At 42.5% G+C, this 12,639-nt stretch overlaps 1 protein-coding gene across 2 annotated transcripts in view; it reads right to left on the reverse strand.

The window, feature by feature from the left end:
* Positions 1-12,639, reverse strand: part of ift57 (intraflagellar transport 57 homolog (Chlamydomonas)) — a 44,780-nt gene that overhangs the window by 25,025 nt on the left and 7,116 nt on the right. The window contains exon 3 of one of the 2 annotated variants that reach the window (XM_043690229.1): positions 9,306-9,424. The exons of the other annotated variant lie outside the window; for it this stretch is intronic. Coding sequence (XP_043546164.1) covers positions 9,306-9,424 — 119 coding nt within the window. The remainder of the gene's footprint in view (positions 1-9,305; positions 9,425-12,639) is intronic. 2 annotated transcript variants of the gene reach the window in all.

The raw sequence follows: 12,639 nt of genomic DNA on the forward strand, positions 1-12,639 counted from the left end.
TGCCTTGCCAGCTTTCCCACAGGTGACTTATCCAGGGCAGGACAGATTTAAACAACAGCCTAAACAGAACTGGGGTCCCCAAGGACAGGGTCGTAGGAATGGGGGACTATGGTACATGATAAATTATCAGGCTCAAGGGGGGGCCATCAACTGGGCCATTTTAGGAGGAACAGCCCTTATTGGACTGGGCCCTCTCTGCCCTACAGCGGGCCTAGATGGCAGGAGTCCCCAGTGGCCACTTCCCAGATGCCTACAGGCCCAGCAGGACCTGTTAACATGTATGGGATGTGCCAGGGATGCATTGAGAACCTTGATGGGTAGGGGCACTACCCTGTAGTAGCATGGGAGGCTGATCAAAAACCAATAATACAAGTTAATATAGAAGGGCGGCAGACACCGGTGATGATGTATACTGGAGCTACATACACTTGTGTACAGCCGCAGTATGTCTCTCACCTTCCCATATCAAGTAAATTTGTTAAAACTGTAGGGCTCTCAGGGAAATCACAGTTAACTCGATTTACAGCTCCAGTAAGATTAGAAATGGAAGGTAGAGAGATAGTTCTGCCAATATTAGTGTCTAAACAGATGCTTTACTACAGTTAGAAGTAAGGTTGGAATGCACACAGCAGGGCTTGGTCGTAGAAAAGGCTAATGCACAATTAGTGATGCAAGAAGTTAAAGAGATTAATGTTTATTGGATAGGAAATATAGCAAGTCATATTCAAGACATTTGGGGACGTGGGAAGCAGAAGTGTTGACGATGTTGACTAAAGCAAGACTACCCAAGTCTGAGCTGCACTGTACAGTGATATTTGAGGAGTCTCAGGATGAGGTGTTAGAGAGGCAGTGGCAGCAGGAAGTCACCGCTCCACAACATTTGAGAAGTGAAGCAATGGTATCTCTTATTTACCAGTAAGGTTACATGTGGTGTGGCACCAAGTACACTATACAATTTTTCCAGGAACGCACTTCCAGAAATGCATTCTTGGAAAAGTGGTATAGTGTACTAGATGCCACACCACATGTCCACATGTAACCTTACTGGGAAATAAGGGATATCAATCTAAAGATTTAGGACCTATGGCCAGGCATATAGAAACAGTTAGGGAATGGCATATGCTCATGACAGGGGTTTGGGAATCCGGGGGTGGCAGCTATATTAAAATTCCAGCGTGCTGTCATCTGACAGGAAATCCGAAGGAAGTCAAGATAACACTCTAGCGGAGCATGCCAGTGACAGTGGAGAAAGATGATCAACATGGTAATGAGCAATTGGATACATTACCAGCTGGTTACAGCATGATACAGATGTGGGGAGAGTGAAATCAGCTAGCCCAGTGGAAATAAGGTTGAAACCAGGAGCTATTCTGCCTTGGGGACTGCAGTATCCATTAAAACCAGAGGCAGTAGAGGGAATAGCAGCCACAATACAAGGATTGAGGAAAAGGCAGGGGTACTTAAAGAAACTTACATTCCCTGCAACACTCCTTTGTTACCAGTCTTAAAGGCAGACCGGTCAAAATGGAGACTTGTACATGATTTAAGAGCAGTAAATGAGGTAGTGGAGGATTAGCCAGCAGTTGTTTCTAAACTGCACATATTGCTAACTAATGTGCCCCCACAGGCAGCTTGGTTCTCGGTAGTAGATTTATGTTCTGCTTTCTTTAGCATTCCCCTAACAGAGCACTGCCGGTACCTGTTTGCTTTTATATACAAAGGTCAGCAATACACTTATACAAGAATGCCCCAGGGGTGTAAGCATTCACCGCATGTATTCAACCATGTGTTAAAATCAGAACTGGAGGGTATGTCTTTAGAAAGTACGCTGATGAAGTATGTTGATGACATGCTTGTGTTCAGATAGTCAGAAACAGTGTGAGCGAGATACACTTTTCCTCTTGAAAAAAAAACTGGCTGACGGGGGGGGCAGGCGGGTTGCGGCGGAAAGAAGGGGGCATAAGATCTCTCAGAAAAGGCTACAGTTTTGCAAACTGCAGGTCGAGTATTTGGGTAGGCTGGTTGCTAAGGAAACGAAGACAATTGTACGAAGTCAGATTGAAATAATTGTTAAAATTTGTAGGTCAGAGACAGTAGGGCAAATGATGACATTTTTGGGTATGACAGGATTTAGCGCAGATTGGATTGAGGAGTATGCTGAGATTATGGCAGCCTTAAGAATGATGATGAAGGATGTCGGACATTCATGTTTAAGGGGTGCTTTGCAGTGGAATGAAGAGACTATGACAGTTTTCAATACCCTTAAATGAGCCTTGCTGTCAGCCTCAGCATCGGCCTTGCTCGAGTACGCCATAACTTCTCATCTTTATGTGTCAAACAGGCCGACAGGAAAGGCAGCTGCAATACTAATGCAGGAGGCGAGCGTAGGGAGAACAATGCAGCCAATTGCTTACTGTTGCACCTGACTAGATGAAGTAGCTCAGGGCTATCCACCGTGCTATCAGGGATTGGCGGCTGCCTATTTTGCATATGAAAAAGCATCCTTAGTAACAATGGGTTACCCCGTCATCCTATATACTCATTATAAAATGGCAGAGTTATTGGAGAAAGGGAAATTTGTACTGACGCCAGCTAGAATATTAGCATATCAGATGCTAACATTTCCTGACATAACAATACAGAGGTGCACTACAAGGAACATAGCGGGCTATGTCCCACTTGAGTATGAGGGAGAGCCTCATGATTGTATAAATGATGTGACTGCATTTGCCAAACTAAGGGCTGATTTACAGTCCAAACCACTGCCTGATGCAGATAAGGAGGTTCTATTTGTGGATGGTTCTTGCTATAGGAATTATGGCAGGAATCATGTAGGGTACGCTGTTGTAAGGCAGGATCAATCCCAGTATAGGACAATCAAACTGGAAACTTGCCCACAGCCACGTTCAGCTCAGTTGGCTGAACTTAAAGCATTGACGGTGGCCTGTGAAATGATGGAGGGTAAAAAAGCTAACATTTATACTGATTCAGTTTATGCACATGGGGTGTGTCACCTGTTTGGGGCAGTGTGGAAGGAAAGAGGCTTTCAGAAGAGCAATGGGGATCCCATACAACACTGCCAACAGATTGTAGAGTTGATGACTGCAATGATGAAGCCAAAGGCACTAGCTATCATTAAGTGTCAAACACACAGAAAATGCAGTGATATGATGATAAGGAGTAATCAGGCAGCGGATGAAGCAGCTAAGATAGCTTTGGGTTGTTCTTCATCTGTTATTGCACCTCAGGTGCAGATAGATCCAGAACTGATGATAGAGGACCTCACTTAAATACAGAGGGGGGCTACCCTGGCTGAGCAAACACTACGGAAGTAGAGGGGTGCTAGGCAGAATCAAGGTGGTCGCTGGACCACAGAAGAAGGTTTATGGGTAGCAGCCACCCAGTTGTTGACAATTCTTATTTCAGAGGCACACTGATTGGATTGCTATGCATGAGGAAGTGCTGAGGAAGATAAAGCGGGATGGTTTCTGGTCACCATACCTGCAAGCTTCAGTGGACTATTTATTGTCACAATGTGAGGTGTGTGCATAGTATAATATTAGGAAGGGAATAACGACCCCTATAGGACACATACCAGTGCCTGAAGGGCCATTTAAGCATTTAGTAATTGACAATGTAGACATGATTAAAAAAAAGGTGCGAGGGAAACAGTACATGTTAGTGGTAATTAATAGGTTTAGCCGATGGGTAGAAGCTGACCCTTCCAAAGATGCAGGAAGTGGGACACTAGTGAAAATTCTGGCGAATGACGTTATCCCAAAGTTTGGTATACCGTCGGAAATCAGTTCAGATAATAAGGTCTGCCTTTATTCAGAAAGTAGTTAAGTTGGTGCTGCTGTCTTTGAGAATCAAACAGAGGTTTGGGTGCGTGTATCATCCCCAGTCACAGGGTATGGGGGAAAGGATTAATGGGACATTGAAAGTCAAATTAAACAAGATCTGCGCAAGCATCAATCTTAATTGGGTTGATGTGCTGCCGCTGGCGCTAATGAGTTATCGCATGCAGACTAATCGCATGACCAATCTAACACTGCATGAGATGCTCACAGGTAGACCTATGCCAGTGCCTAGGTGGACAGGCCCCTATGAAGGGCCTAGCTTGGAGCAGTTAAGCTTAGAACTTAAGCAATATATGCAGCAGCTAACTATGATACATGAGACTATCCACCTGCAGGAAACCCAAAGGGAACCGACACTTGTCAACGAGGAAGGACCTGTTAAGCCCAGGGATTGGGTGTATGTGCAGGTCTTTCGAAGACGCTGGAATAAGCAGAGGAGAGAGGGACCTTTCGTAGTGACTAAGGCATCACCTACCATCATCCAAGTGGAGGGACGACACATATGATACCACCTTAATCATTGTACTAAAGCTCTCCCACTGGCACAAACTAATTCTGACATGAGGTAAGTGGAGCCAAGGATGAGGAACTTGGACACAGGCAGGGCACACAGGAGGCTACTACCCCCCAGCAGGGTTCTGAACAGGGTGCAGGTGAAGTTCTTGGGAATACTGATCATTCCAGAAATGATAGTGATGGAGATGTGGAGCAGAGCTCTTCTCCTGGCAACGGGGATGTGGAAAACATGGGGAACGCCCCTAATATCCCCCTCTCTGATGCCAGGCCTGCATACTCAGACTTGGAGACCATTAACTTGGCAGACCTGGACTGGTAATACCAGGGTCACTCAGGCTGGGAGGCAAAGACGTATTGGAAGTACAGACCTTGCTGCCCTACCATGGGTACGCGCCAGTGATAATCACTGGTATCAATGGGCAAACTACACATCTGTAATGATGGCGAAACAGAACTGTTTCTTGTGTACTAAGGCAACACCCTCATACTATGTTGCCCCATGCCCTATAACTCGACCACCTGTACTCAATGGTGTTTGCAGCACTCTAGCCGACCTCTTAACCCAGATGATTCATCATCTTACATGCAATTCCATTGCCCCTTTTGGTGTCTCCTACTTCAGGCCTCTACGTTCCATGAGCAGGATGATGTGGGCAGGCAGCAACTCTAACGGTGGTGTGGCAATAGTACCCCGTGGTCCACCAGCAAGACTAATTACATGCTCCCCGTGGATGCTTTCAGGATAGGGCAAGTGTTGAGTTTTGAATGTTTTAAGTGAAATGGTTCCACACCAGTCAGCTATTTAAGGGTCTTTGCGGGTTTAGGATTGAACTCGAGGTGGACACCACATTTGGGGCTATCTTAAATTCTCAACGCGTTCCACTGGCAGATACTTTTTGGCTGTATGGTAAGAAAGGAGGGTTGTGCCCGACGCTGCCTGCTGACTAGAGTGGCAGCTGTGCCCGTGTAATGCTCCTACACAAGGTAGTTATATCACCACACGCACAGCTTGATGCTACGTCACAGTCAGCTTTGCGCCATCTAAGCAATGGTATGTCTCTGATCCAACGATTTGGATTGATAGCAGAGGACAGCCAAGGGGTATTCCTAATGAATTTAAGGCCCCCAATGCGATTGCCATGGCTGGGAGGCTCTCATCCCAGTGATAGGGATTAGCAAGAATGCTGAATGGATTAATTAAATTTATTACAACCAGCAGAGATTTATCAATTATACTGACGATATCCTTGTGGCCTTGGGAGAACAATTGGATGCTACTACCAAAATGACATGGCAAAACAGACAGGTCTTAGATTGGATACCGGCAGAAAAGGGTGGGGTTTGTGTGATGTTTGGGGAGCATTGTTGTACTTTTATACCTACCACACTAGCCCTGGGGAATCTTTTACTAAAGCAATGGAAAAACTAAAGAACCTAAGGCAGGAGCTAAAAGACAATGCAGGGTTTGGTCATCAAGCTTGATTGGTTGAATAATACATTAGGGTTTTGGGGAGCTTGGTTTGTCAAGATTGGTCTTGTTATAGGTGTGGTCTTACTAGTTGTCGCCTTAGTCTTTTGTTGTGCCTTACCTATTATTAAGTCTTTCTTAGTTCGCTTCACTACACGGCAACTTGTAGTCATTTCAGCTACCCCTGGAAGTGCTTCCTCCTCTGACAGAGCTCCATCGCTCTACCATTATGATCTGACAACCGCCACAGTGCAAGGAATATGTCCACGTGAGGACATCGATGATATTTCTGAAGAATGCGCGGGTCCTAGATTGTGAGGGATCTTGGGTCTTTTTTCCTGTTCTGGTTATTGGTGGACAGGTTTTTGGCCTAAGTGACCCCAGGAACGGAGGAACAGCCCTTTACGTCTCAGACTCCGAAAATTATTTGGTCCTACATTGTTTGTATTGGGCACAAGAGGGTCTGAGCTTATTGTCTTCTTTCTCTAGGTGAGACCAATAGGTCTCAAAGGAGGGATAATGGAAAATAAAGAGCATGAAAGCATGGGAAGGTTTAAAGCATGGAGACCACTGGCAATCTGTTGCAAGGGGTCTGTGGAATGATACACTAGTCAAAAAGGTCACTGTGGCAAGAATACTGGAATGCTCTTACATCAATTAGCACAGTAAGATTGAGACTGAAAGGTCACTATGGCAGGATAAACTAACACAGTTAGTAAAGTCAGCCTCGCCTGCTAAATATCATCATGGCAGAATTGGGGCAATAAATATTTGGGACATGACAATAAATATCTAATTAATAGTTAGTAGAGTCAGCCTGCTTGAGACCCTTGACAGTAAAATATCTAATCATGGCATTAGAACCATTAAGTAGGGTCTGGAATGAAAGACCATTGTTGCAAAGCAGACATTAAATATCTAATCGTGACAATAGAATAACATTAAGTGGAACATGGAAAATACCATAGTGGCAGAATTAAAGAGATAATGGGAACTAACAGCACTGGTTTATTGTATAGCTGGAGTGAGGTAATTTTGATTAACACAGTTGGATGTGCCGATAAGCTAACAGAAACATGATTAAAAAAAGATATAAAGAACCACAGACCCTGAGGTTCGGAGGCATTCAAGAATCTGCTTTCTGAGTGTCACAGTTTTTTGTTTGCGGATAAAAGACCTTCTCCATGAAGAACTCTCAGTGTCTCTTGGTGATTCTCTACATTTTCTCCACGACAATATCAAGTATGGAGGGACTGTCTTATTAGGAGGGGTTGAGTACATTGGGACTGTAGTCAATAGAAAATTTAGAAGAATGACCGTCGACTTCCTTGAAAAATATGAAATTCTTCGGGTCTTGACAGTGTATATGTAAAAACATTGTTTGCGCTGTGGGACAGCCTAGTAGCAGAGGGTATTATCACAGAATAAGGGGTCGCATCTTTATGACAGAGATCAGGGGTAATTTCTTCTCTCAATGGCTAGTACGATTTTTGGAATTCTTTACACGAAGTGGCTGGATCGTTAAGTACAGTCAAGGCTCATAGAAATACTTTTAATCAGTAAGGGAATAGGCAAGAAGATGTAATTGAGGATTATCAGATCACCCATGATCTCATTTATTGGCAGAGCTGACTTACAGTCATAGAGATATACAGCATGGAAACAGACCCTTTGGTCCAACACGTCCATGCTGATCAGATATCCTAAATAAATCTAGAACCATTTGCCCTCATTTGGCCCATACCCTCTAAACTCTTCCTACTCATATAACCATCCAGATGCCTTTTAAAATGTTGTACTTGTACCAGTCTCCAATATTTCCTCTGGCAATTCATTCCATACACACACCACCCTCTGTATGAAAACGTTGCCCCTTTTAGCCCTTTTAAGTTATTTCCCTTTCATCTTAAACCTATTCCATCTCAGTCTGGACTCCCCCACCCCTGAGAAAAGACCTTGTCTATTTACTCTGTCCATGCCCCTCATGATTTTACAAACCTCTAAAAGGTTACCCCTCAGCCTCTGACACTCTGTCAAAAATAGCCCCCATATATTCAGGCTCTCCCTATAGCCCAAAGCCTCCAACCTTGGCAACATCCTTATAATTCTTTTCTGAACCTTTTCAGCTTTCACAACATCCTTCTGATTGGAGAGAGACCGGACTTGCACACAATATTCCAAAAGTGGCCTAACCATGTCCTGTATAGCCATAACATGACCTCCCAAACTTCTATACTGGTTGGACTGATCAATAAAAGCAAGCATACCAAATGCCTTCTTCACTATCCTATCAACCTGTGACTCTACTTTCAAGGAACTATGAACTTGCACTCCAAGATTTCCTTGTTTAGCAACACTCCCAGGACCTTACGCTCCCAAGTGTATAAGTTCTGCCCGGAGTTGCCTTTTCAAAATGCAATACCTCACATTTATCTAGATTAAACTATCTGATCAAGGTCCCATTGTACTCATTGAATGGGCTATTTCTGCCTGTACATTTTATGGTTTTATAGTCCTTCTTTCTAGATTTTTAAATCCTGTCCAATTATCTGCCCAAACATTGACATTCACAACTAAATACATAGTATCAAATTAAAAGAAACAATCCTTAACTCATTATAGCCAAGGATGTTGCAGCCATTTCAAATAGCATTTTTCTGTCCTGAAATCTGAAGTCTTTCTTTCTCACTGCTTTAATCCATGTAACCATGGTTTTTACAGATCACCAAAAATCTCTTCTAATCTGCATTTGAACCTTTCATTTGAAAACCTATCGGAAAAATGCCAAAATAGTGTATTTTTCCATTATAAGCAGTATCCACATTACCTGCATATATCAACACAATTCTTGATATCACTTAGGCAGGAACTCCAATGTGTTAAATATTGACTAATGAATCTAGCAAAGCTGAGCTAATGTTATTCAACAGCTATAACCCTTTAAGTATACATTGATCTTTATACCAAATCTAATACAACTTAGCAACAAATTGGAAAAAAAAGGTGGTCAATCATCCTTTAATTAATGTATTTATATGATGTAACAGCTGTTACCAAATGGACATTTAGATGCTATAAAATCTCTTTCAGAAACATGACTATTTTCTACTGGGAGAGGTTTCTAGCACTTACCAATGGGCCCTCGCTGGCAGTTTTACATAGCCGTCTTGTTTTCCCTCTCCTTTCCTGCTTTATCTTCCCCTATTCCTTCTTGGAACCCACTCCACTTCCATGACAATATCAATGTTCCCAGAGTTTTCATGGCCTAATTACCAACAACTCCAAATTCTACTTGATCTGAAGATTTTACTTGTTCTTGACTCCCAACATGCAGCACCATAAAGGTTAATCAATATTTAAAGAAACACATCATGCTTATTTATAAGTAGTCACAACACAAAAGTTCATAACTTGATGTTCCAAAGAATTATACTAGTCAGACTTTCATCACAAGTTCTTACCTCTTCCAGTTAAAGCCAGTATGCTTGAGGGCTTCTTCAGCTAAGCGATCTAGGACATAGCACACCTGCTCTCCATAACCTTGCTTAAGTTTGGAGGGAGGAAAGTCTACTGAGCCACCCTAAAGTGTTTGAAAAACAATAGTTTGGCTTTCTAAAGATATCAATTACCCAGAATCCACTTGAGGCTACTTTGAAAATTATAACGAGTAATGAAAAAATAATTTCATGACAAACATATGCTGCGCTTTTGAAAGGCATTTCACTTGCCTTCACTATTTGCTGTAGAATGTTTAATACAATCAGTAAATGAATAGGGCTAACTAAATTCCAAATCATCTTTTATTCATCAATCTATTGTTAAGGATAAATTTTTAACAAATCAATTTCCATACTCTTCTGTATTTGTTAAAGTGAAAATTCTTTCAAATTGCAAATATAAAACAGAAAGTAGTAGTAACAAAAATGACTTAGTTAGTGAGTAACAAGAGCACTGAAAGCAGAAGTTCTCAGCTTCAATACTTGAAGCTGATAGTGAGAAAGCTGGTAGCCTTAGACATCTGCTAAGGAGATGTGGGAAAGCGCTTGACCACGGTTTGGACGGGCCGGGGAGGAGGAGGAGGAGGAATTTGTTCAGAAGAATTAAGGACACCTGTTCTTAGTGTAATTGGATCAGTGTCGATAAGGTGATAACATTTATTCACTTGTGGAATGTGTAGCAGTACTTCCTTCTCACCTTAGGGGCTGGAAGCGCGCATATTTCACAGTGGGATGTTGGATAACTAAATTCCTAGTTTATATTGAAGACTCTTAACAAAACTCATACTCAATAAGAAAAGAACTTGCAATTTAATAATCTGAGTGGAATAGTACATAATAGAACAACCCTGATACATTTTCATGGATACCATGCTGAGCAGATTTGAATTTATGAAGCTCAGCTCCCTAATCTTGACTATACTGGAGGGTGAATGTCTCATGACCTTGACAAGGTAGGAAAATATGAAGGCTGAAACGGACGTAATAAGAAAGTTGGAGTGAGAAAGAGAAAATATTCTTCTGTAAATTACATTCACTGACCTAAGGGTTCAAGGGACAGAGTGAGAGTGAGAGAGAGAGGATGGAAGCTGTGGAAAGGTTAACTCTTTGTGGTCTGATTTGAGTGTACACTTGCTTGTCATGGATTCAATATTTGTGTCTTGTTCCCTGGAGCTCGAGATCCGGGAATGTTAGGATTTAATTTGCATTTTGGGAATTTAAGATGATGTTAAAATAAAAAGCCATTTTGTAGGACAATGATACTGGACATGTTAGCTGAGTGAGGTAACCCCATGACCTTTTCCACATAGTTTAGACGAATCTCTCATTATGATGTACTAACCAAAGCAATTGACCATTTGGCCTGTCTTGATCAAGGTTCCCACTTTGGTGTGCTTGTAGCTTAATTAGTCAAGCGCACTCAGACCTGTCAATGAGTTTCTCTTCCTCTGCAAACTTTTGCCATTTCATTGCTGCTTATCTGATTAAGGATATGTGGTGTTTTTGTAATTTTAATACCAATTTCTGTATAAAGACAGCAGGCTTGCAGCAATAAGGGGAGTAGTCTGAGAATGCTCTTAGAGCTGGTGTCGCTGCTTGAGAACCTTAGCTCAAGCTTGGCTTGTAAATATCTATGTTATAGTGTAACATTGATGTCATTGGTAAATAAAGGTAATAATTTAAACTAAACTGTCTGCAAGAGTTTATATTCCAGACTACCACAGTATGATCTCCAGGACGAACCAAGAGAGGCTTACAGGTTGAGTCCATCAGGGATTACTTGAGCCGTCTCAAATAGGTAGTTTAACAATAGGATAGTGAAGGTAATGTTTGGTATGATTTCCTTTATTGGACAGAGCATTGAATATAGGAGTACAGGACATTGGTTCGGCCACCTATGGAATATCGTGTGCAATTCTGGTCTCTTTCCTATCAGAAGGATGTTGTGAAACTTGGAAACGTTCAGAAAAGATTTACAAGGATGTTGCCAGAGTTGGAGGATTTGAGCTACAGGGAGAGGCTGAATAGGCTGGGGCTATTTTCCCTGGAGCTTCGGAGGCTGAGAGATGATCTTATAGAGCTTTATAAAATCATGGGGGGCACGGACAGAATAAATAGACAAGGTCTTTTCCCTGGGGTGGGGGAATCCAGAACTAGAGGTTTAGGGTGAGAGGGGAAAAATTTAAAACAGATCTAAAGAGCAACTTTTTCACGCAGAGGTTCGTGCATGTATGTAAGGAGCTGCCATAGGAAGTGGTAGAGGTTGGTATAATTACACCATTTAAAAGGCATCTGGATGGGTATATGAATAGAAAGGGCTTAGCGGGATATGCATCAAATGCTAGCAAATGGAAGTAGATTAAGTCAGGATATCTGGTTGACATGGACGAGTTGGACTGAAGGGTCTGTTTCCATGCTGTACATCTCTAAGACTAAGTGTAACATTTGGTAACCTTACTTGAGAGTTTGCAGAAGTTCCACCACTGATTTTAAAGCTGTTGCATCAAAGAATATATAACCAACTGTGTAAATTTTGCTAACTAAAAGTATACGGATGGATATTGAGGGGAGGGGTTACATGACTGCACACAGTCATAACAGCTGCTATGGTTGAATAACCTGCAAACTCATCAATGCCATCAGGAGACAGAGAGGAAATTCAAAGTTTGTGAGAAGATTTGTAGCTCGGGTGCTCGTTGCTGTGGTTCTGTTCGCCGAGCTGGAAGTTTTTGTTGCAAACATTTCGTCCCCTGTCTAGGTGACATCCTCAGTGCTTGGAAGCCTCCTGTGAAGCGCTTCAGTGGTGTTTCCTCCGGCATTTATAGTGGCCTGTCCCTGCCGCTTCCGGTTGTCAGTTTCAGCTGTCCGCTGTAGTGGCCGGTATATTGGGTCCAGGTCGATGTGTTTGTTGATGGAGATTGTGGATGGCACTCTATAAATGCCGGAGGAAACACCACAGAAGCACTTCACAGGAGGCTCCCAAGCACTGAGGATATCACCTAGACAGGGGACGAAACGTTTGCAACAAAAACATCCAGCTCGGCGAACAGAACCACAGCAACAACACATTTATGACCAAAACAAAGTTACTCAAATTATGAAGGAATGAGGAATGACGAGAGGATATTGCAAATATATACATTGATATTTTCCTTTGAAAAATACTGAGATACGCACAACACACACGCATACACACGCACGCGCGCACACACACGCACAAACACACACGTATTGTCGATAATAAACTGAAAAGCAAAAGATCTGCAATGTTAACTTGAAAGAACATTGTCCAAATATG

The sequence above is a fragment of the Chiloscyllium plagiosum genome, chromosome 5 (assembly GCF_004010195.1).
Source record: "Chiloscyllium plagiosum isolate BGI_BamShark_2017 chromosome 5, ASM401019v2, whole genome shotgun sequence".
NCBI classification, from domain to species: Eukaryota; Metazoa; Chordata; class Chondrichthyes; order Orectolobiformes; family Hemiscylliidae; genus Chiloscyllium; species Chiloscyllium plagiosum.